At 40.3% G+C, this 26,756-nt stretch overlaps 1 protein-coding gene across 3 annotated transcripts in view; it reads right to left on the bottom strand.

Annotated features, from left to right (window-relative positions):
- SOX13 (SRY-box transcription factor 13) overlaps window positions 1-26,756 on the bottom strand; it is a 770,893-nt gene that overhangs the window by 21,579 nt on the left and 722,558 nt on the right. For all 3 annotated transcript variants that reach the window (XM_044076961.1, XM_044076959.1, XM_044076960.1), the window contains 4 exons: window positions 25,717-25,879; window positions 25,169-25,278; window positions 17,090-17,192; window positions 15,368-15,529 (listed from right to left, as the gene is read on the bottom strand). In XM_044076961.1, the coding sequence (XP_043932896.1) occupies window positions 15,368-15,529; window positions 17,090-17,192; window positions 25,169-25,278; window positions 25,717-25,879 (538 nt within the window). The remainder of the gene's footprint in view (window positions 1-15,367; window positions 15,530-17,089; window positions 17,193-25,168; window positions 25,279-25,716; window positions 25,880-26,756) is intronic.

The raw sequence follows: 26,756 nt of genomic DNA, 5'->3' as shown, positions 1-26,756 counted from the left end.
CTGGTGGTGTGAGTGCAAGAAGGCTGCGCCCCACTACAAAAAACCCTTTAGAGTCATCTATTTCAACTGTGCTAATCCAATGTACCAGCATGAACTTGGTCAGCAGACTGAAAAGTGATTATTTTGTGTTTGACATTCCAAAGACAGTCCCAAGACGGTAGCCTAAGGGAGAAGTATGCTTACTAAAATGCAATTTGTATTTATAATGCCACCAGGGAGATACAGTTAGTTTTCAACAGGCTGGGTAACCAAAAGGGGCACAGCAGCCATTTAGAATTTGCTTCTGGCACTAGGATTTCCCAAGTCACTGTATTTTTCTACTCTGGATTCTAAAATACATAGTGATTTCGGTGGATTGCCCTCATGATTGATCTTATCAATGAGGGAAGGCAATGGCTTGTCTGTCCACTGAAGATTTCCGAATGTATTTCTGAATCAGAGATAGTTGGAAAACATATAGAATGGCAAACACAAGTACAATAGAAAAAAACCCACCAAGAATGAATGCAACACTATCTATGTCCATGAATACAGCTTTTAAAGCACTGAAGGAGCATTTTCCCGTACAACTAAGGGGTATACAAGTAGGCACAGCTAGATACAAAAAGCAGCTTCTGCTGCTGCTGCTGAAAACCATTTTATTACTGTAACAGGAGGAGGAAAGAGATTAATAAGAAATGTGAAAAAGTACCAGTGGCAATAAGCAGGAAAAATGGTAAATGTAACTCTAGAATTATGGACAAAGTAAAAAACTTAAGATGGTGAAACACTTTTTTTTGCATTTTGCCTTCTGCAGCTATATTCAATGTGCTATTATTAGCTGTAAATACAGCTCAGAAAACATTGAGACTCTCCCACCTGTACATCTAGGAAATTAAATTACACCTGGGGAGGGAGTGGGTATAGCTCTGAACATCAAGGAAGTCAGTCTCTTGCTATGGCCAGCTGAAGGAACACTTGGAATATGCACGGACTGGAGTACCAATTAGTCACAGCAGATGATGCAGTGGTGGCTGGAATATGGTCACTGCTAGGGAAATACACATATGGAGGGTTGGTACAGCTACCCAAGAGTTCTACCAGAGGTCTAATAACATACAATAAAGTGCAACCTTTTACACACCTAACACTGGCTACCATTCTCCCATGTTTCGCTATGAATGAAACATAAAACAGGTGTTTGCAAAGAAAAGGCACATGGTCAAATCTTCAAGATGTATGTCCTGGATGAGGACTATAAGAAGGTATCAATGTCATGCGGATTCCTGGACTCCATAGGTTCTGGTAATAATGCCATGCTGGGTCCTGGACTCCATAGATTCTGGTAACAATACCATGCTGATTCCTGGATTCCTTAGGTTCTGGTAACAATGCCATGCTGATTCTTGGACTCGATAGGTTCTGGTAACAAAGCCATGCTGATTCCTAGACTCTAAGTTCTATTAACAATGCATGCTGGACTCCATAATGTCCGCGTATAACAGCACCTCAGAAAACATTAGTAGTTGTCAGCAGGGACTAAAACAAGCAGGTTATAAAGGAATAACTTGAAAACGGTCAAGATGTCCAAAAATTCTAATTTACATCAAAACAAGATAGTTTCTATGAAACAATGATCAACAACATAATCTGGCATAAAACAGAATGTAAAACACTATTACAGAAGATAAAACAGAAGAAACAGAAACTGGACTATACTCAACACTAATTATAATCTGCTAAATTTATCAGAATCTTACAATTCAATAGTAAACTTCCACTGCCATCTTACTTCTGAAAAGCCGTGAGTACTTTGCACTAACTTCATTAAATTAGCTTAGATTTCATCATAAAGTTGTATTTGATTCAAGCCCATATGTCTGAACAAAATTTATAGGACTAAGATAAATTGTCTCAAATGCCTCTAATGGCCATTCAAGAAGCAGAACATAATTGCCTTTGTAGGTTTCATGGTGACCATTTAGCTCTGTAACATCAATGTTAGACAAATACATTCAGGCAATGTAATACATTGCATAAAAATTTACTCAAAATGGATAACAGTTCTGTGAAGAGAAGGGGGTCACTTACTGCGCTGAAATCTGTAACATGTCAGGGAAAAGTTGCCCTTTTTGCTAAAATTATCCGCAGGTGCTTTGTTCTACATGAACACCATTCACTGCATGAAGCAGTAATGTGTGTGTGTGTGTGTGTGTGTGTGTGTGTGTGTGTGTGTGTGTGTGTGTGTGTGTGTGTGTATGTGAGTACGCACGTGTGCAACTGTCTCTGTCACATTAAAAATCTGTAAAAGAACTCTGTATACTACACATTCACCTGCAAGTCTCAACATTTTCAGTTGAAGACACAAGTGTACTTACTATGGTTAACTAAGACGACCTGAAGATGCTTTGTTGTGAACTTAGATTGTTACAGTTTCACAACTCTTTGTACAAACTTTATTAGTCAAAAATAGAGAGAGAGCAACCAAATACCACCAATTCAAAGGTACTTTTGGTGATATCAACACAGAGGAAAAGAAAGTTTGGTAAATAATTTCTCAGATATAGTAAAACTCTCTATAGCCAGAGTTGGCTCCCTTTACCTCAGGAGAAGGTAAAACCACAGTGCAATGACCCTTAAGAAGTAAGAACTTTGACTGATTCACACACTGTTTTTTAGCTGATATCCTACTAGCAATAAATAGGCAAATTGTTTTTTTACAGAACTGATGGCAATTTCCTTTTAGTTTGACCTACCACCTTGTACAATATTGCTGACCAAGCTATAAAAAAGTCACATGAACAATGCTTCTAGCTGTGAAAGCGGTCAGGCAGTAAACTTCACATTTACAAAGGATGTGAGATATTAAATGCCTACAAGATGAAAAGATAGTCAGAATGCCTCAACACTATGCCGTAAGTGTCAAGGATCCTAAGCTATAACACAGGGAAAGGCAAAACCTGGTACTGGCAGACTTTACCTCAAGTTCTGAAGGTGGCAGTAAAGCATGCCTTTCAATGTCTTTGCTCAAGAAATCTGAAGAAATCTGGACAAAACCAAAAATAATGGCTTGACAAATGACAAACTCAAGGACATTTTAAATTACATTTCAATTTATTTTTAAATAGGATGCATGTTTTTGCATGACCATGTATTTTCTGAACAATAAGAAAGAATCGCTACTGTATGGCATTACTGACCAATTTCTAAGTGACTTATCAGAAAATTTTAAAAAATTGCAAGGGACGGGGCAAAAATTTAAAGCAAAATCAGAGATGTTCTGCAAAATAAGGGAAACTTGAAAGGTATGCAGAATCAAGGAGGAGAGATAATCAAATGGTTTTAAAATTCTCCCAGTCTAAAATGAAGAAAAAAAATAGATCAAAAATGAGAGCTCTACTTTGTTAACACACAAAGAACCACTCTACCAGACTATAACAATTATATAAAAACAACTACCCCTCTCATTGTGATAAACAGCCCTAACAAGATAAATTTCAACAAACTGCGACAAAATGCAGCACATCCATGATAGATATCTGCGCTACTTCATCTCCGATATGAGAGCACGGATGGCCTGAAAACAATGGTCACAAATATCTGCATTAAGCCTAATGAAAACTAGTACCCCCCAGCTGACCATGCATATAGGACTTGTTTCTAATTAAAAAGCAACAAGACTGCATATAGCAGAAGGCACACCATAAACATGCAAAAACAAACTCTTACGGCAGAAAAGGTCCCTTATCTGTTTACTTCTATGTGTCATCCTACCTGGATTCCAGTGTAACTTTCCTCCTGCTAAGAACTCCTGTTAAAGTTTGGATCTCCTCCATGGTTTTGACAACATTATTTCCTCCAGATTGATTTTCCAACACACCAGCACCCTTTTTGTTAAAAGAAAAAGGTTCTTTACATTGCCCATAAGCTCTTCCAATGTGTGTCTGTGTCATTCTTGCCACATCTATCTCATTTTTCGAAATATGGTACCCCCACACACAATTCTATGGTGGTGCTTTGCACTCAGTCATGGCTTAGTTCTCTACTTTTTACAAAACAATATATATTAAAATGTATTCTAATCCCTGCACATGGACTCCAGTGCAGCAACTGCATCACCTTTTAGCCAGTGTTATTTTCATTTAACAACGCTAGGAGCCTATAAGAAAGTAGCATCACACTAAACAACTTGTTAAAGTCCAAGTAAATCTCACATCTATAGCCTCTCTGCTGCATTATCCTAGTTACACAGTCAAACAGCCTTGTTTCTGAAATTGCCTCATCATTCACCTTTGTCCTTTTTTCTCCTATTGCTACATGAGGGGTGAGAGTGATGTGTCAACTGTTGCCATCTTTCTTGATTCAAAGCCACTCTCCTACCTTCCTTGACAAATATTGTCTGACTGTTGCAGATGATCTCTCACGTGCTCCATCCATCTCTTGGCCGAACATCATGTTCTCGTTTTGCCTTCTTCCTTACTCTAAATCTTTTCTGCTTTCCTGCACATGTACCTGGACCCCCTTAATCTGTTCTCCTTGCCCTTCTCTGCAATTCTGAATACTCTAGCTTCTGCTCTGATGTTTTCATGTCTTCCTATGATCAACAGAGTATATCCTAGTACTTGTCTCAGGCACTTCATCTCTATCACCTCACGCTTCCTTAGCTGCACTCTGCTTTCACTGCCACATAAAGCTGCCTATCAACTGCAAATTCATTTTCCCCCAGTATACTGTATGCCAGTGGCTTCCAGATATTCCACAGAGCTTTCTGCATTATTATTTTTATCCAAATTAAAGGTCAAGCTAAAAGACTCGTAGTTTCCACACACTGTTCTGCACAGTGGTTCATCCGGAAGACAGTTCAAAATAAGTAGGTAATTACAAATTCTTAACGTAAACCCGCTTTTACAAAGTGGGACTATGGCTGCCTCTTTAGAAACCTTCAGCTTTCCATAGTCAGTTTTCTAAGAATTCTGTAGTAAAATGTCATAAGGACCAATTCTGTTGTCCACTTTATAAAACATTTCCATAACAACTGTTTCTTCTGGAGTAGGGACAGAAAAACTCCATTATCCTACGTATTTTGCTAACTGGATTTCACATATCTCTAATCTGTTTCTTTCTGTATACTAGACAGTCATTTAGCAGCCCGGATCTCTGTACCAGGCAGTTTCATAAAACAGCAACAGTGACACTTCACTAGCATTCAAGCGGGTACAATCAGAGAGCAGGTAGTGTTCCCGCTAGCAATCTGTTGCAGTGATTTTGCCAGTTCAAACTGACAACACATCTCCCGGTCCATTAATTAAGTAAAACTGTCTAGCAACATAAAAGATTTCAGTTTAAGTGGTCTATCTAAAAAAGTAATTTGTTGCCCTTCTCTGAAGTGCAAAATTAATTACAAATTCACTGGAGGGGATACAAACTTGAGACTGACTATCCATGCATGTCTTTTAGGCAATCCATTTTTTTCTCAGATGCCAAGCATCCAGGGAAGGAACTAACCCCTGATCTGGATAAATTTATTTTAACTGAACGGTCAACATATTTAACATATTCATTAAGAACTTGGGTTTTGGAAGACAACATAGATAACATACAACTTTCAAACAGAGTTTATAACGACATGTCATTTATTTAACTGGGCATTTATTAAAATCTCAAAGTGCATGCGTTTCTGATGGGAGGTCAGTAAAAAAAAAAATATCACTGTAAAGATTCAACGTATCTGACTTGGCAAGTTTCTTAAACTAGCGCAGTAATGTAAGAACTGGAAACACACACCTGCAAACAAAAATGTTCATCTCTGGATACACAAAGTACAGTTTTGTACCTACCATAAATGTAGATGTTCGAGTGTTCACCCTGCTGCAGTCATCACACTTGGGTTATCCTGCCATCAGGCGGTCCCGCAGTTGGCCCGAGTTCCAAAGTCTTGGTCCGGCGTTGGTTGCTGTCACTTCTTCCCTGATGTCAGTGCGCCAGGTGTATATAAAAGGCATCCAACGCCATTTTCTTCAGTTTTTCTTGCCCCAGATGCCAGGTGCCCCCAATAGGTAGGCAATATATATATATATATATATATATATAGCTATATAAAAATAAAACAATACCTTCAGGCACAAGCAAATACACCACAGAGGTTGTATAGGATAGAGTGGTATAGATAAGTCCAGCTAGTTCAGAGGGGATGGAGGGAGGGTAACCTGGACTGCAGCAGGGTGAACACTCGAACATCTACATTTATGGTAGGTACAAAATTGTATTATGTTCATCGTGTTACCCTGCTGCAGTCATCACACTTGGGTTGAATCCCAAAGCTAAGGATGGGTGGTGGAGTTAAACAGGGTTAGAAGAAGCGAGTAGGCCCTGCAGAACTGCAGTGGCAAAACCAGCTCTAGTCTTAGAATATAGAGGTAAGTGATAGTGTTTGGTGAATGCACTGAACTCCAAGTTGCAGCTTGCAGAATATCCTTGGTTGGCACTCCCCTGAGAAAGGCTGCTGATGTAGCTGTAGCCCTGGTGGAGTGGGACCTAATGTTAGCAGGTACCGGTTTCCCATGATGCATGTAGCAGAAATGTATGCAATGCCCTATCCATTTAGAAATGGTCTGTTTTGAGATAGCTTTTCCTTGCAGCATAGGCTACAAAGAGTTGGTCAGATTTTCTGAAAGCCTTAGTTTTATCCAAGTAGTAACGTAATTGTCTGTGAATGTCCAAAGAGTGCAAGAGTCTTTCTCCTTTGTTCTGGGGATTTGGGAAGAAGGTGGGCAAATGAATTGTTTGGTTTAGGGCCACCTTGGATACCACCTTTGGCATAAAGGAAGGATTAGTTCATAGAGAGACACTGTCTTGATGAAAAATGAGGAAAGGCTCCAGTGCCATTAATGCCTGTAGCTCTGAGACTCTTCTAGCTGAGGTTATTGCTAGTAGCAGGGCAGTTTTCCATGAAAAAAATTTTAAATCGGCTGAAAAAGCTGGTTCAAAGGGCGGCAGTGTAAGCTTTTCCAGAACAAAGTTGAGATCCCAAGTAGGTGTTGGTGCTCTCCTGGGCGGTCTTATGTTCTTAGGCTCTCTGAGGTACTGTCTTATGAGTGGATGTTAGAATAAAGGAGGATCCGTGTTGTAATGAGCTGAAATTGCTGAGATGTGGATCTTAATAGATGAAAAGGAAAGTCCTTTGTGCAACATCTCAGTTAAATATTGTAGAATCTGAGGAATGTTTGGATCCAGGGGATTTTGGCCTTTAGCCTGGTTCCAGGCACAAAATCTTTTCCATTTCTCTGAATAGGTTTTCCTGGTGCTGGGTCTCCTGGCCTCCAGAATGACATCCATAACAGCTTTGGATAGAGGTGTTGGCTGGTTGTTTAGGTAATTTGCCATGCAGCCAGGTTTAAAGTTTTGAGCTGGCTGTGTAGAATCTGATTGTCTCGCTGGGTGAGCAGGTGAGGGATTTGTGGTAAAATCCATGGTGGGCCATGGGCCATGTTCCTTAGAATTGGATACTAATGCTGGCGTGGCCCGTCTGGTGCAATGAGCATCATTTGTGGCCTCTCTAATCTGACTTTCAGCAGTACCTTTGCCAGAAGAGGCAGTGGAGGAAAGGCATACACTGTTAATGTTTTCCAACTGAATGAGAGGGCATCTACTTTCCAAGCTTGTGGATGGAATGTCCTTGTGCAAAATTTTTGAAGTTGGTAGTTTTGGGGGCTGGCAAACAGATCTATGTCTGGGCGTCCCCATTTTTGAGCTATCATTGCAAATACTTGTGGATCTAGTTTCCACTCGCGTGGATCCATGATGTTTCTGTTTAGGTCGTCTGCCAATGTGTTTTTCTTTCCTGGCAGGAATTGTGCTTGTAACTGAACCTGGTAAGACAGTGCTGTATTCCACAAGGTCATTGCTTGCCTGCATAGAGGGTAGGAATGTGTGCCCCCTTGCTTGTTTATGTACCACATTACTGTGGTATTGTCCGTCTTTATTATTAGTTGTCCTGGGTGTAAGAGGTCCTTGAAAGCTGTTAGGGCATGCTGTACTGCTAGCATTTCTTTTTGATAGATATGCATATGTCTTTGATCTGTAGTCCATTTGCCCTGAATGCACTGTCCTGCCATGTGTGCTCCCCAGGCATAGTCCGATGCATCTGTTGTCATAGTTTGCCTGGCTGTGGGTAAGGTGAAAGGCTGACCCTTGTTGAGGTGACATGCCTGTGCCCACCATAGAAACTTCTGTTGAAGGCAGGGAATGAGTGGTATCATTGTTTCCAAGCTGTGGCTGTGCTGAGTCCATACACTTTTCAGGTACCATTGTAATTTCCTCATATGCAGTTTTGCAAATGGTACTAGTAGTATGCAAGATGCCATGAATCCCAAGGCCTGCAGAATTTTTCTTGCAGAGAGTTGGGTCTTTGTTGCCATTATTTTGAAATATTGGTCAGCTGTTGTTGCTTGTCTGGCGTGAGATAAGCCATCTGGGCCGTTGTATTCAAGCTGGCACCCAGGCATATTATGCTTTGTGAGGGCACTAGTTTTGATTTATTTTCGTTTACTGTGTACCCTAGGCAACTTAGAAGGTGTTTGACAAATGCCAGATGCTTTAAAAGACTGTCCTTGCTTTCTGCTTGAATAAGGCAGTCGTCCAGGTATGGGTATATTTGAATTCCTCTTTGTCGGCAGTATGCAATTACTGGTGCCAGGCATTTTGTGGGTAGCAGTACCCCATTGGCGAGGTTTGTAAGAGCCTTGTGACTGGCCTCTGCCCCTTGGGCGTCTGTATTTGCACCTCTGTGATCTGTCAGAAGCTGGAAAGGAAGAGTTTTTTGTTGGCCAATTTCTGCTGAAACGAGGAGGTTGTACCTGTAAAAAATCCTTGACCGTCTGCATAGACTTTGCCTTATCCTCCATTTTCTTTAAAACCTCTTCTGCTTTGAAACCAAATAATACATCCTGCTGTAACGGTGCATCCAAAAATTTTGCTTTAACATGATCAGGTAGGGTTTGTTCTTTTAACCAAGCATGTCTACGTATGACAGACCCAGTAACAGCTGCTCTACAGGAAGCTTCCAATGAATCAAATCCACACTGTAAAGTATGATTGCCCACCTGTTCAGCTGCATGCAGCAGATCCTGCATTTCCTTGAATTCAGTCTGTTCAGTATGTGTGCTCATTTTTTGTTTTAATTGAGACATTAGGAATTGCTGATATTTCAGCATGTGAAACTGACAATTTAATGCTCTCATAGCCAGAGTTGCTGAGGTGTATATTTTCTTTCCCCATCTATCTAGGGCTCTGGAATCTCTTTCAGAGGGCACAGGATTTTTAGCCATAGAAGCTTTAGCCCCCTTGGGATCCTGGGAATTTTTTTCTGGGTCAGCCACAGGGCTTTTATAAAGGAATTTGTGTGAATCAGGTACTCTGTAGTATCTGTCTGGTTTGGCTGGAGCAGGAGGTAGAGAGTCTGTATTTAGACTAGACTCCAAGTAAACATCATCCACAATATCTAAAACTGGAAGGATAGCAAGAGGTCTGTGCTGGGGTAGTAAAAGGAACTCTTGGAGCCTTTTCTTAGAATCAGAGTAGTCCTGGCCTTCCCAGTGGAAATGTTCCCTCATGGTATGTAAAGTTTCCCCAAAGGAGTAGTCTTCAGGGGGAGATGCTGAGGGAATAGAGTCTTCAGCATCAGAGTTCTCAAAGGGGGAATAGTGTAATCATGTTCCTCAGAAGAATCTGAGGAAATAGAAACCTGGTCAGAGGAAGCATAATCTTCCTCTTGTCTTGGTCTTTTATCTGGAGGGGGATGGGAACCCCTGATTAGGGTAATCAAATCTTCAGCCATCTTAAGCATCTGTTTCTTAGGCATGGGGCCTTGAACGGCAGACTGATGTACAGTCTTTTTTGGTTTTAAAGGAGTTTTAAACTTAGCATAAGATTTAATGGGGAGTGTAGTCGGTCTGAAGACACCTTCTGCAACCGAAGTTGTTTCCACTGCACCGGGGTCTCCTTCTGCTCTGGTGTCGGAAGGGCCTAATAAGGATGGCTGCGTCAGCCTAGTACACTCTGCTTGAGAATATGCAGCTGTCTGGGGTTCCAATTCTGCAGTCGTCAGGGGCTGTGTAGGCGCCTCACTGAAAACCGGAGAACCGGCGACAGGCCCAGCAGAGGCCTCGGAGTCTGGCTTGTTCCTAGGCTGCCTGTCCTTATCCTTGCGTTTTTTATGCATGCCTGTCATCGGCTGCTCCGACGGCATGATATAATTAAATATCCTACCAAAGTAATGTCGAGCGAAGTCAAAACGGTGTTTGATAGTTCGTTTATTAAACCTAGCACAAAACCGACAACCTGTGACGTCGTGGTCTGGGCCTAGGCAAGGAATACAATAAGAATAGAAGTCCTTATGAGGTATTTGCTTCCCACAAGAAATGCAATTGTTAACTTTTTCTGACATTGGACTGAGGCAAGAAAAGGTTCCCCAACAGGGTACTTAGCTTTATTGAAGACTTCGGACTGAAATTCGAATCGAAAATCTCAGGTGTCGGTCGACCGGCACTTGCGAACTGCTTCTGCTTCGGGCACCGCGCGGCAAGAAAGACTGAAGAAAATGGCGTCGGATGCCTCTTATATACCCCTGGCGCACAGACGTCAGGGAAGAAGTGACAGCAACTGACGCCGGACCAAGACTTTGGAACTCGGGCCGACTGCGGGACCGCCTGACGGCAGGATACCCCAAGTGTGATGACTGCAGCAGGGTAACACGATGAACATCTTACAGATTAATAAGGACATCCATTTTATTAAACATTAGAATCTTTGTACAATAGACAGATACTTACTTTTATATTAAATGCATCCAATATCAGGTCAATTGACCAAATCCACTTCTGTCAACTGCATTCTTTCAAAGACTGCCATGAACAGAACCTATACAAATCAGACTTGCACTTGGAAGGGGGGTTGATACCTATTACAATTCAGCAGAAATATTCTGTCTGAGCTGTGACAGCATCAGTCGTGGATAAGTTAGCAGATGTAACCCCTCCACGATGCACAGAACAGAGGCTTTGTACGAGTATTTCTTCTCCTATATGATAGTGTTATCACTTAGATAACTTTTCATTCTTACTACTGCTGTAAGTTACAATAATTATTTCCAGTGCTACCACAGTAAAAGAGGAGGAAAATGGGAAACAACTGCTCAGAAGAATAAAATTTTCTCAGAAATTCAAGTATTTACTTAATGCAACATTCATATATTTCAAAGTATGGTCAGTGTATGAAAGGAAGCCCCTCCCCCCAAAAAAGATAGTTTTAAAAGTGTGAAAACTATTGCTATTTTTGAAAACTGACACCTACTTGGGGAAGACATCAATCAACAAAGCCATTGAGATGATGCAAGTAACAAAATAATCCAGTTCAAAACACTGGGAAGCAGATCCGATATGCAAGAAAACTTTATTCTCTCTCTTTTTTTCTGCAGCACAGATAAACCCCTGGAGAAACGGGCATTTGGAGCCAGTTAACAATAGCTGGTTTGTTTGAGAACACAGACTACTTCAAACTGTAGTCTGCTGATATGGAGTAAAGTGCCTCTTTGTCGGCACTGAGCACACGCATTGTTTGTCTCGCATTGTGTTATCAGCTGAAGTGTAGTACAAGGCACTGCTGCCGAGCAAGTTATATTTAGTGGAAAAAATACACATTCCTGTTTAGCTACAGAGACTGAGAAAGTTTAGTTACACTTTGGCTAAATTCGGATGTCTCTCAAGTTAAGAGGCACTCCTACTTCAAAAACAGAATAAAATAAGAAGATTCTGGAGACACAACTGAACACAAAGGGGAAGAACATAGCACTGTAAATCTCAGAAAAAAAAAAGTCTGGCCCAACAGGTTACAGTTGCATTATTATGAAATCAGAAGAAATACGTGCAACTCCAGTTGTCCAGGTTTTCACCGTGCTAAGTACAAGTAACTGATCACACATTTGAGATATGTCTCATTGCAGAACATTGTCCTGCAGATATGTTGACTACTGCTGTCAAATCAAGAAATCAGAAGGATTCATTAAACCAAAGCACTTGAAAGGAATAAAATGTTAGCATCTTACATGCCACCCAAAAAGGAATGGTGCTTGTGAAAACAATTATTTTGCAGGTGGACACAACCAACATGAAGAAGCTGTAGCACTGAACTATCGGGATTAATATTGAATCCACACTGACAATAATGACAACAGTCACATATCACCTACCACACTTGTGATCATAACCAAAATTAATCAGTAAAAGAAAGAAAGACATTGGATATCCTGGCAAGCGCTCCCTATAGAAATGTTGGCAGTTGAAATGTTGGGTGCTGACAAACTGAACCAAAAAGACCAAAACCCAGGAAAAGAGCAAATCTCAAAGATTGTTCTTCTCATCTAAACTTTTTTTTTGGACTCCTGAGGTGGAGGGCAAACCCCCCAACTGCTCTGAATTTATATATACTAACTCCAAGATCACTGTATCTCAGAAAAAGGGAATACTCCAAGAAATGGCCATTTTCAGCCATTCAATCTCCTTGTTTTGTGACTATCTCTATCTAGCAGGTCCCAACATTTCACTGGTTACTCCTGTCAAGTTTTCACTACCCAAGATCCACATCAGTTGCCACACAGCCCTGAAGCTTAACAGAAAGCCACAGTGTACTGTGTACTTGTTATAATTACTCAGTTCGGTCACCTTCTCTTTGAGAAAGACTGACCTTTAAGTTCCTACCATTACCAAGGATGTTCAAAACAGAAAACAACATGAATTTTTGTTCCTCACACAGAACATGTTTTTCCTGAAGATTCCTTTCACATTACTTTTAGTAGCTTCCCCCAGTCAGTCCCACAATGTAGAAGAAGACTTCCTGCCTACAATGGTAAAAACAACTCTGATCTGGGCTTGCCAGAGGAAAGAAGCAAGGATCAAGTGGGCAGTGGTGTCTATCCATCCCATGAGGGGAGGGCTGTGGGGTCTGTCAGCACATAATTCACCCATGCCACGTGTGTGGACTATGACACACACAAGTGAAGCTGGGAGTGATCCCAAGAAGAAACAGGTTCCAGTGTCAGCATGAGAGGAACTGGCGAGGTAAAATGGCATTAGCTCACCCATCATGGAGGAAGGATCACTTACAGCATCCCATTGTGCATGCTCCATCTGGGGAAGGCAGGTACAGTGAGTCCCACTGCACATGCTCCATCTGGGGAAGGCAGGAAGGTAGGTACAGCAAGTCCCACTGCACATGCTCCATCTGGGTAAGACAGGTACAGCAGCAGAGTCCCACTGCACATGCTCCATCTGGGGAAGGAAGGTACAGCAGCAGAGTCCCACTGCACATGCTCCATCTGGGGAAGGAAGGTACAGCAGCAACCTACAGCCCTTACACAATGTCTATCCACTCTGGGTGGATAACATGGCTGTGTGGAAACCCCCCTCCTCACATGACAGCTACAATCTCAAGCTCTCGCTTCCCTCGTCTGGTGTCCCATGATGCTACAGTTAATGGGAAAGAAATGGACTGACAGGGCCTATGGGATCTGTACAGCTCTCAGGTGTATCATATTTTTTCCTTATCCCTCAAAAGTTTTGATTTGCTGGTAAATCCCCAGGAACAGAGTCCATCACTAACAGATATTTGAGTTACATGCTCCTTATTCAACAACACATGCATGTTGAGGCAAAAAATGTTCTATTAACATTCCTCAGTGCAATATTTAAAAATTATCCAAGATTTGGGGTATTTGTTCCTCATTATTTTTGGCTTTATCTCTGATTCTTGAGAAAAGAATATGAGAGCTAACAGTACAATAATTGGTTCAAATGTTCAAATGCAATAATAAAATGTCAAAAATAGCAGTCATTCCATCATGTGAACCCTGTAGTAACCACATGCTGAATTCAGGGACAAAGAATTAAAGGCCCATATACACATACAAATACACATGCACACATATGCACATCTATATGCATCCAATATATATATATATATATATATATATATATATATATATCACACTGTACGTGTGTGTGTTTTATATATATATATATATATATATATATATATATATATATATATATATATATGTATATAGACACACACATTTTATATAGCTACATACATGGTCGCATGTTTAAATCAACCTCCATTTTGTCAACATTCTTTGGCAGACAAAACAAACAGTCGACAGATATGCAAGGTCGAACAATCCCAGAGTTGGCAGATATTCCACTTCTATGGAGATGAGAGATTTCAGAGATGGAATAAATAAGCAGCTGGAAGTGAAAGGGGTGCAGGAGGGGGTTTGACTCTCTACAAGAACACTGTTTTAAAACTTCCATGCGCAGGACAAAAAATCTCAGAGCATGTGCAGAAGCCACCCTAGCTTTGTCTGTCCATGTTAAGATGCTGCCAATAACTGTGTGTTTCATCAAATCAACAATTGCCACTATACCCATTTTTTCACACACACACACACACACACACACACACACACATACACACACATACACACACACACACACACACACACGCACACGCACACATATTTAATGGCATACAGAAACACACATTGACAACAAATCATCAATCTCAGATGGACAAAGTAAACAAAATTGATCCACAATTATTGAAAGAAAAGGTTAGATATGTCAATATTTTGTGTTTAGACATTTTTGAATTTAGATATATTTTGTTACTTTGTGCTTAGATATTTGTGAGTTTATATAATTTTAAGTGACTCTATATATATATATATATATATATATATATATATATATATATATATATATATATATATATATATATATATACACACATACACACAAACATATACATAGAGATAAATACATATAGAAATATAGATATAGATATAAATATGGATATAGATTAGTTTTCAGCTGACCTAGTAAACTTCAAGTTCACCAAGATGGAGTTAAAGAAAGCCTAACACTATTCTAAGCTTTGGAGTAATTAACTAACTGTGTCTGTTCTAAGTGTAGCTCTGAGGTTTCCTGGGCAATGTAACATGTAGTGTTCATGTGTGATATGCATGCAAATTTAAATCTAATGCACTAAATCAGTATACTTTGTCTTTGCTTTTAAGTATGGTTATATTTGCATACGCATTCACACGTGCATATATACACACATTCACACTTACATTACACACACACATATATATTAGTGTGTGTGTGTGTGTGTGTGTGTGTGTGTGTGTGTGTGTGTGTGTGTGTGTGAGAGAGAGAGAGAAGAGAGAGGAAAATAAAGGGTGACAAAGACGGAAAAAAAAGATATGCTCTCCAAACACTGTGGTTCACATTGTGCACAAATAAGCAGAATGTAAGCGTCCTTCACCCCCCCTTACCTAATATTTTGCTGATGCTAGAATTGTGCATGTCGGGAAAGGCTTGAAGAATCTTCCTCCTTTCATCCTTTGCCCATACCATGAAAGCGTTCATGGGTCGCTTGATATGATTGCTGTTTCTGGACTCCAGGAAGCTCCTTGAACCTGAAAGGGATAAGCTAGCTGTTGGATGTAAAAGTCACACCAAATTAACTTAGCAGTGTTCTGAAGAAGATAAAAATATGAAGCAACATAGCTTTGCAGCATTTTAGCAGTAACAAAAACAGTTCTTTACTAACTTGTAGATCAGATGTTGTGCAAACAGAAATGACTAAATTATGACACTACCACAGACTTCTCACATATGCCTTAGACTGGTAGTAAAAAAATATGAAAAGTACAAAGGGAATGTACATATTTTAGTTTGTTTTCCAAAGTAATAAAATGTATAAATGCACTGCAAACAGAAATAATGTGCTCTGAAAGACACAGGTGAGGTAGGAATGCACTGTATACATTATAAAAAGTTACCGTCATTAAGGATTTGTTGTGGCTGAAGGAAAAGTACACATCAGGGAAGGAGGGAATATATACTCAATGTCTGGGTTTGTGGTACGTCAGTGCATTCCTGCTACAGTGTGGTACAGCAATCTTGAAATTTGTATAAATAGCAATAGACCACAACCATGTTAGCTGCACAGAGGACAAAGCATCCCCCCTTTACAAAAATCCATGCATGATGTTTTGGTCTCACATGAACCAGGATGAATAATCATAAAAGTTAAGGTACGATAAAGAAGTGATAGTACAGTGTAAAAAAATGTTGACTGGGCATTGGAGCAAGAAAAGAACACAGGGGTCAAAACAGGGGAGAAAGAAAATAACAGGGGTCAAACGGGAGAAAGAAAAGAAGTTAGGAGCACTGCATAGCAATAACAAATAGCTACCATAAACCTACACAGTCCACTTGTTACTGGCAGTCTGCCATACTTTGCAAAGACAGTTAGGAAAGGCTGTAGGTTTTAAAGTGTAATTTATAAAAAAATAATGAAAAGGTTCAACATAAAAGTTGTGGAATGTTAAAGCTAAAGCTAAGCAACCTAGTATTAGGGTTCAAAAATATCAGGATATACAGAGCGAAAAGAGATAGTTTAGAGTAGATTCACGGAGGGGGCACAGTACAAATGGCTGCACACCAAAATGAAAATGGATAAGTAGTCCTGCCTCGGTGGATGTGCATATAGTGTTGCTAAAAATTTATCGTCTCTGTGAACACAGCTGACAGACTCCCAGTAGGTCATTTCTGAACATTACAAGCCTTGCGTGTTTTTTTGTTGTTGATGTACAAAACATACATATCTGTATTCCCAGACTAATCCTAAATGCACACTTCCTGAACTTACAATCACAAACTCGCCTACCTGCTTATTATTAAACATTAGTACACAAGACAGTTGCACGGCTCAACTCTACAATATTGTGCTTTGGGACAGGGAAACAGGTGCTCATAACATTTAGTAAATATGTAGTAAAGCAGACAACAAAGAAGATAGGCATAATAAATCTTAAGAGTAATTAGAATGTATCATGGAATTCTATTCTGCTAAACAGAAAAAAAATTACAAGTCAAATAAACAGAAGTAAGCTAATCAATGTGTTGGAATACCTAGAAATGTGAAAAGCTTTCTAAATTCTAGATTTTAAGACTTTTTTCTACTAAAGACATGAAACTGAGCTACATACCTTCAGATTCACTGCTAGAATTAAAGAAGGAATCTTCAGATCGGTGATGGTTTGTCTCTTCCTCTCGTTCTTTTACTGTACAGGAATCTGTCAATGAATAGTCCTGAAAGAAAGACAAGTCCACGTCACCAAACATCAGAACCACCTCTACTAAATGATATATGTTAGAGGGAACAAGTGATCGGCATCACTGATAGAATATATAAAGTTATTCTTTACAGCCACAAAAGATCAAAGGTAATGGAAAAACACTTAGTACCTTCTACAACAACAGAAAACGTTACTGCATATAAAAATAATGAATGATGAACTTTTCCTTGATTAATCAATATAAGAGCAAGTAAAGATTCTAGAAAGGAAAGTGTTCCAAGTTTTTTCAGACTGGTAACTTGTGCAAACTACGATTAGTTCGTGTGCACTTGTTTTTAGATTACAGCTCCGTCTGCTGAGCACTAGAAAGCCTGTACTTACAGTTGTAATACAGCTTGTTACACAAATGATGCTTAGTGTTAAAAATGACTGATGCTGTCTATCCATCGCTTTACTTTCTGAGTACAAAACAGTTTCTACTTGATGAATAATCACAATTATGACAGTAGTTTATGATTACTGTGCCCTTGGCAATTTCTGTCCATTACATCGGACAAAAACTTAATCATATTCCTCAACACTTTCTGTTACATAACAAACACATCCCACCAGAATCCCACCAGAAAAGACAGACATTTATACTTACTAGAGATGTAGCGATTGCAGAACTGAGCTATATCTGAAGGCTGTGAAGATGACTGTAAGATCTATCTCACTGAGTGTTTATGAAAGCCCTCATTCACTCTAGTTATCCTTATCACTGGAAGGGAATCAAACCTTCATAGTAGAATAAAAAGCTTTCATAATACTTCTCCCTATTAACCCTCCCAGGATGCAGCTTTGGACACTCCTTCCCTGAAACAATACTACGGCACTAACTCATATTTCTATGTAGCCCACCACTAGCCCAAAATGTTTTTTCTGTGGCTAGTATTGAATTAAAAAAAAAAAAAAAAGCGAAAGAGGGATAACATTAAAAACATAGGGCTCTGCATACCACTGTAAGGGAAAAAAAAGGTATTTCAAAGAAGTCAAGATTTTTCAAGCCAGCTACTGTATTCATATCTATGGGCCTTCAATGAGGAATCATTACAAAGATATTCTGTTACACACAGAAAGAAAGATACGTGTTTAATTTCTTGCTCCGTTTTTAAATTAATTTTAACAATGTATATCTGCTTTAGCTAATTGCATATTAGTAATTCCAGTACATAGTTGTACTGCATTTCGCAGTTTAAGTGGTCTAACAGTTGGTAATTAAACCCTCTACTTTCATTCTTATGTACAGAGTGTCTGCCAGGGTAGCTCATGTACAGAGTGTATGCCAGGGTAATTCAGGACTATTTTTTGCATCAGGGCAATTCCAGGCCAGTCAGCTTAGAGGTAAGTGTCTAATTGTTTTTCCTTCCTATTGACCCACACTGTTGTAGTTGTGTTCTTAAACCTAATGTATCTGTTGTCGCCAGCCTCTTACGATAATTTGACTGTTGACAAACATTTTTCATTCTGCAAAGTCTCTCCCCTTAAACTACTCACCAGGCTAAAAGACATTTGATAAAATTGCTTAATATGGAGTACACTGATATTGCTTGCATTGATTTAGTATTAATATATGTTTTTTTTTTTTTTACTATAATTAGTTTCCTGGTTCTTGCCGGTGAGATAAGGTTTCCAGGCCAGTTGTTTAAACCATTATCCTAAACAAACCAAACTCCAAGCAGTAAGATTCACCCCTGCTCCCAGATTCATTCCTGTTGGTATCACAAATCAGTACTTCCCTACAACCATCTATAGCCAGCCTGATTGAGATGGGTATCTCATCTGTCTGACAATCGCTTATTATTCAAATGGCATAACAGTGTGTGTGAGATATGTTCACATATAAAATCCTTGAAGGCAAAAATCTCACACAAAACAAAACTCGGACACCAAAATCATCATTACACCACAGCCACAACTTTCCAAGGCCATCACAATATACAATAATCCATCATATGCTGAGGTTCTAAAGATTAACCTGCTAAACCTCAAAGATCTCCAAAACACAACACAATCACACAGTAAGTTAAGCCTACTTCTTCACATAGCACAAGAAGTCCCAAAGTCATGGGTCCTGAGACTGTAATGCAGGCATCAACCCAACCAAACATTCTTGTTACAGGTGACTCTATTGTAATACATGTAAATGTACCTCTTACCAGGCTGAGCAAGGAAAGAGTAACTGTTACCTTTTGCTTGGCTGGTGCCAGGATCTGTCAGATCATGCACACACTTAAGTCCTTAAGCAACAAGTACCAGTATGACTTTGTCGTAGCTCATGCCAGTGTCAATGACTTCAAGTGCACCTCCTTGGACTATATGAAGAGGGACACATTGGAGCTCTCCAACTATGTGTCCAAGGGTATGAGCCTATCACTGAGCCACATTCTACCTTATCCAAGGATGATGCAGCGATAGGAGCAAAAAATGGCTTAGTTTTTGGTGTCATTTGATGGGATCAATATTTAAGTCAGACTAAGAGGATATGACTAACAAACCATGCTGCTTTGCTGGTGATGACCTGCATCTGTCCCATCCAGGGTTTTGATTATTGGCAAAGACATTGTCCACCCCCACAGTGCCTTTTGTAAAGCATTGCCGACCAGATAAACCTACCAACACAACAAAATAAACAAAGAAAAATATGAAGGTGTTAATGAACTCCACTCACTACTAGCCTTTCTCACCCTGGAAGATGCTGACATCTGTGTAGTGATGGAGAAATTATTTAAAATGGTGGAGAGTACTTCTGCTGTGCAGAGCTATAATGCCTTCCACACATTTACCAGCTACTGCTCAGGAGGGGGAAAAAGGTAGAGGCATATCAATCCATATCCAGAAGAGACTCACTTCAGGGCTGGTAATGCAGCATAATGCACTACATTTTCTTCATGTCCAAATAATCATCAGAAAGGTTCCATGTCATATATTAGCCAGCTAAGGACTCCCTCTATAGCAAAGGAAAGCCACAATGCATATCTACAAGAACAAGAATCACTCAGTATTAATCCCAATACCATTTTCCTAAGTGGTCTAAACTATCCAACTACAGACTGGGAAACCTACACCACTACTAATACACAAACACAGAGATTCCTGGACTTTGTCAATACAAATGCCCTGGAACAATTAGGGTACCCGCTAGGGGGAATAACATCTTGAACTTGTCCTTTCAAATATGGGGGCATCTTGCAGCATCCCTTGAGTAGCTTCATCACTTGTTAGGTGTGACCATAATGCAATCTCCTTTGAAATAAAATTGAAACCAGAGATCCCTTCCACCTGTGGTACCTTTAGAAAATTTCTTTAAGGCAAACATCCTACTCCTAAGTGATACATTGGCAAACTTCAAATCCCCACCAAACCCAGTTAACTCCACAAAATACAAAGAAATGTACACTACTACACTACAGCAGAGGCCAGATCCAGCACTAGGCAACCTAGGCAGTTGCCTGGTGCTCATGTTGGCTGTGGGGGCAGGGGCTGGCTTCCCTAAAAAAATCTCCTGTAAGTAACAAAAGTAAAACTAAATAAAACCAGACTTTCAAGACCACACAGCATCAGGACTAGGACCTTGTAGGAGACTAAACACAGCAGAGCAAGCCCCAAAAACTTCAACATTAGGATGACTTCAATAACAAAAGCCCCATTGGAAAACTGCAGGGGATTTAAGTATTACATCCATGCGGTAACAAACTTGGAAAAATAGAGCCATTGGTACACAGATACAAAGCAGCAGTGAAGCTTCATTCATTTTCTTTCGGCTGTCCCCGTTGGGGGTCGCCACAGCGGATCATTTGTTTCCATTTCTTCCTGTTCTCTGCATCTTGCTCAGTCACACCAACCACCTGCATGTCCTCTCTCACCACATCCATAAACCTTATTTTAGGCCTTCCTCTTTTCCTGTTACCTGGTAACTTCATCCTTAGCATCTTTTTCCCAATATACTCAGCACCCCTCCTCAGCACATATCCAAACCAACATAAACTTGCGCCTCTGGCTTTGTCTCCAAACCTTCCAACCTGGGCTGACCCTCTAATATACTTATGCCTAATCCTGTCCACCCTCGTCACACCCAGTGCAAATCTTAACATCTTTAACTCTGCCACATCCAGCTCCAACGCCGGCCTTTTTGTCAATGCCACTGTCTCCAACCCATATAACATAGCTGGTCTCACTAGCTTCTTGTAGACCTTCCCTTTCACTCTTACTGGTACTAGTCTGTCATAAATCACTCCTGACACTCTTCTCCACCCACTCCATCCTGCCTGTACTCTCTTCTTCACCTCTCTTCCACACTCACCGTTACTCTGAACTATTGATCCCAAGTATTTAAACTCATCCACCTTCGCCACCTCTACTCCTTGCATCCTCACCATTCCTCTATCCTCCCTCTCATTCACACACACATATATTCTGTCTTAGTCCTGCTGACCTTCATTCCTCTTCTCTCTAGAGCATATCTCCATCTCTCCAGGGTTTCCTTCACCTGTTCCCTACTCTCACTACAGATCACAATGTCATCTGCAAACATCATAGTTCACAGGGACTCCTGTCTAATCTCGTATGTCAACCTGTCCATTACCACTGCAAATAAGAAAGGGCTCAGAGCTGATCCTTGACGTAACCCCACCTCCACCTTAAATGCATCAGTCAGTCCCACTGCAGACCCCACCACTGTCACACTATCCTCGTACATATCCTGTACCACTCTTACATACTTCTCTGACACTCCCGACTTCCTCTTACAATACCACAACTCCTCTCTAGGCACCCTGTCATATGCTTTCTCTAAGTTTACAAAAATACAATGCAACTCCTTCTGACCTTCTCTGTACTTCAACACTCTCAGAGCAAACATCGCATCTGTAGTGCTCTTTCCCGGCATGAAACCATACTGCTGATCATTAATCATCATGTCCCTTCTTAACCACGCTTCCACTACTCTTTCCCATAACTTCATGCTGTGACTGATCAATTTAATCCCTCTGTAGTTACTACAGCTCTGCAAATCACCCTTATTCTTAAAAATGGGTATGTATATGTGTATGTATGTATATATATATATATATATATATATATATATATATATATATATATATATATATAATACACACACACACACTCGCACACACAGACACACAGACACACAGACACACACACACACACACACACACACACACAGTGTGATGTGTTTGGATATGCAGAGATGATATGCATGTGTATGCAGTAAATGCATGCATTATTCTGTTTTATCACCGGTAACTACTCATGCCCACTTTTGGCGACATTAGTCACCATGACCGAATCACCTACAGTCATATTTTACACCATCGAGTGGCTAGCCCTACCACGGTGCACAGTCTGTGATCCATGTTCTCCTATCTTGAGGATACTGTGCACCACAGTAGATGCCCAAAGCAGCTGGTCTGTACAACTCTTCCCCCTATAGTGCACCATGTAGAGTCTGTGCTGCTGCCCACAGCTCCATTCATTAGTGAATCTGAGATGGAAACATCCAGCATGTTTTTAGGACATGGAAGAAACCCCATGGAGACACAGGGAGAACATGCCAACTCCAAACAGGCATTAGTCGGAGGTCAGGATCGAACCTTGTACCTTGTGCGTGGGAGGTGAAGACTGTAACCACTAAGCCATCTGGTCTGTTTATAATTATTTAAATTTAAGCAAAATTATAAGAAGCTCTGCTGAAATTAATTTTGGTATTGGTTTGTTGTAAGGGGAAATGTGGTAGTTGCTGGGAAATATTAAAGCAATACCACCACCTTTCCTCTTTATATGGTCATTATGGATGATATTACAGCCAGGAGGTGTAATTCTGGAGTTGTTTTAGCCCACCCTCTGGTCAAATTATAATAGACAGTAATCAATTTATAGCCAATGCAAAGCAATTAGCAGAGGGGTACCAAGTAGAACAGGCTTTCTCTTTAATTTCCTGAATACAGAAACCTCTTAACCAGGAAGACTAAGTCACTAACATATACAGTGTAAATGATTGGTCAAGAGAAAGAACAGTGTCCAACTTAGTAAGTGGCCTTTAGAGTGCAAGGATATCTCTGTCAGAGGGGGTGTTGAAAACTAATGTCTAGCACAGGCAAGCACATATTTGACTAGATGAAGTTAATACTCAGCAAGGTTCATCAAGCTAAATTTGTTTACACTGTACAAAAACAAAATTTTCTGTGAAAATGTTTGGAATTGGCCCCTGTGGCAGAGCTTCAGTAGTATTTGGATCATAGTGACCAGGGACTCTGAAAGGAAAGGAGAAAAACTCTACTAAACTGTCAATATTACATTAAGACAGTAAAGTTAATACTTTAAAAAGAGCAGGAGGAAGGACCACAGTTAGTCAGAGCAAGAGAATATGGGGAATGTATAAGAATTGAAAGATGGTAATAAAGTTTATGAATGCAAGCTGAAAGTAAGTTAGCAGGAGATATACTGATAGAGATCCATGCTAATACAGTGTAGATATGAAGCTGTATATAACAAGGTATCACAACATAGCACTAAACTGATGGGCAGAATATAAAACCATCACTTGGTAACATTCCTGGGATTCATCAGTGTATCAAAAAAGTGTTTTATATATGTATATATAAAGTGTATGCATGTATATCAAAACACCAGAAACTGACATTACATACTTGTTGAAGGGCACATGCCCAACATACATGCAGTGTGTATGACTTGGATGAAATTGATACAAATACAACACACTACCAGGGTCTTTTTGTTACTCTACACAGTCTTGGAACAAATAGAAATGCAATAACATATGATACATACCAGCACTGTGAAGGAAGATGGAAAGTGAGTAAAAGAGGTAAGAATAGTGAGGGGATATTTAGCAATACATTCTACTACAGTGACCTTCTCAACCTCAGGTTAGATTACAAGGACTTCTCAGTTTACAGCCGGTGCTAAGCTATTAGCAGAGAAGAACAAAGTAGAACAGGTTTTCTTTCATTTCCTGACTGCAGAAACATGTTAGCCGGGAAGACTAGGTCACCGGCATATACAGGCCAATGGTTTCTAACACATTCTTAGAGTTTGTCTTCACCAATGCATGCACTGTATTTGGTAGTGAAACAGAAGTTCTGTAAATGACTGGGGGGTATACTATAGGGTCGCTGCTTGCAAATCCTGCAATTTTGGTCCTGAGCAGAACAGCTCCTCATCAAACTCTGGATGCAATTGTTTCAAGTGCTGCAGAAGGCCACCAGAGATAACAGTGTAGTCTAATATGTACACACATGGTTTCAAACAAGCCTTTTTCAGTAAAAAAAAGTGTTACAATGAATCTAAGCCAAGTTTCCACATTCATATTTCACTTCCTTAATGCAATTCTTGTATGGCTTGTGTACCTTTATTCATCTTAATCTCCGCAGAGGACATATTACTCTATGATCCATTTAAACAAGCAGCTGTCCAACAAATGGCACAAAGGAATGTTAAAGATCATCCTATCAGGTTCATGTTTCATTTACAGCTGGTGAGTTTACACCCACTTCTTGGGTGCTACAGCTTCAAGCCACATTTGTAGGTGAAGTCAGAAGATCAAAGCTCTATTGTCAGGAAAGGTAATGTGCCTCCATAATTCAGAATCAGCAAAGCACAATGACAAGTCATGTTGTGTTTTCTCAAGAATCTTTTGATTACTTTACTTAGTGTTATAGCACATACAATGTCACCCACTTCTTGTGCCATTCGAACCCAAGACTTATACAGTTTCACAGTCTTGGCCCATTTCCTAGAAAAAAAGTAATATGCAAAAACTGTCTTGCAGGACAGAAATTCGGAGCAAAATTATCACCAGTTAAATGTCAGCCACACATTAATCTGAGACCAGCAGCAAATGTCTTCTCTGCAAGTAGCTATCCAAAGAGGAGACATTGAGCCCCTTAATAACACTCAGTTTTAATTTACCTTGCAATAGCTGTGTGAAACTGTGCCATCCATACTGCCGCTGTGCATCCTAAGCAGCTGTCTAGCATCTTGGATTGCCCTGGTCACAGCATCACCTTCTCCCAAGAACCCTGTAAGACAAGACAGGGAGGTGAAGGAAAAGAAAAGTCACAAAAGACTATTACTTCAGAGAATGAATAAATGTGTGTGTGTGTGTGTGTGTGTGTGTGTGTGTGTGTGTGTGTGTGTGTGTGTGTGTGTGTGTGTGTGTGTGTATACAGGTTATCCCTAACAGCTACTACTCTGTTACATCACTGCACAGTTGTCCTACTATATCATTCTATAGCAAATCAGAACTCTTGATTTCTACCAGTTTAGCAATGTAGATGTTTATAGCAGTTTAACCACACATTCCTAATCACATCGATGAACCTGAGTAAGGCTAACAGACGTTTTGAAATTCCTTTGTGGTCTTACAAGGTGGTATTTGTGTAAACTATGTTCACCTTTTTTTCCAGGTGATGCTCTCCCCTTTCCATCAGTATATCTCATTGTCATAACCTACTTACCTAATGGTAAGCCAGATCGTGGGGGGCTCGACTGTAGATCCATCTGAGACAGATAGGTCTGTGGTAAAGGACCAGCATGCAGTTTGAGGTTGGGTGAGCTTGATGATTTGGCAAGATCAGCACTTTTAGGTTTTGCAGTAAGATTGAGTGGCTGTGTGGATTCCTAGAGGAAATACAAAATTAAACATGCTTAGTAGAGGATGGTATAATATACAAGTTACTGGATTCAAACTTTCTGCTTCTTAATGATATGCTAAGGAAAAGTACAGTTGTGTACCTACCATAAATGTAGTGTTGCAGTCATTACACTTGGGTTATCCTGCTGGCAGGTGACCCGCAGTCGGCCTGAGTTCCAAAGTCTTGGTCCGGCGTCGGTTGCGGTCGCCTCTTCCCTGACGTCAGTGCGCCAGGGGCATAAAAGATGCAACCAAAGCCATTTTCTTCAGTTTTTCTTGCCTCAGATGTCAGGTGCCCCCAGATAGGAAGGCTGAAAAGATAAAATTATGCCCATATACATGCATATATTACTATAAACATTTCCTTCATCTACAAGCAAATACACCACATAGGTTGTATAGAGATGAGAAGTACAGAAAAGTCCCATCAATGAAAAAAGGGGTATGGTGAGTGGGTAACCTGGACTGCAACAGTGAATACACTCGAACATCTACATTTATGGTAGGTACACAACTGTACTATGTTCATCATGTTTCACTGTTGCAGTCATTACACTTGGGTAGAATCCCAAAGCTGAGGTTGGGCGGCTGGGTCTAAATTGGATTTGGAGAGGCTATCAGGCCCTGCAGAACTGCAGTGGCAAAGCCTGCTCTGGATTTAGAGTAGAGAGGTAAGTGGTAGTGCTTGGTGAAAGTGTGCACTGAGCTCCAGGTTGTAGCTTCTAAAATGTCTTTGGTTGGTACTCCTCTGAGGAAAGCTGCTGAAGTGGCTGCTGCTCTGGTAGAATGAGGCCTAATGCCCTTAGGCACTGATTTGCCATGTTGTGCATAACAGAAGCGGATGCAGTGTACTATCCATTTTTG

The sequence above is a fragment of the Protopterus annectens genome, chromosome 7.part0, assembly GCF_019279795.1.
Source record: "Protopterus annectens isolate FY-2018-M chromosome 7.part0, PAN1.0, whole genome shotgun sequence".
Taxonomy (NCBI): domain Eukaryota; kingdom Metazoa; phylum Chordata; order Ceratodontiformes; family Protopteridae; genus Protopterus; species Protopterus annectens.
Note: the sequence above shows the minus strand (reverse complement) of the source record. Positions and strands in the feature narration are given on the sequence as shown.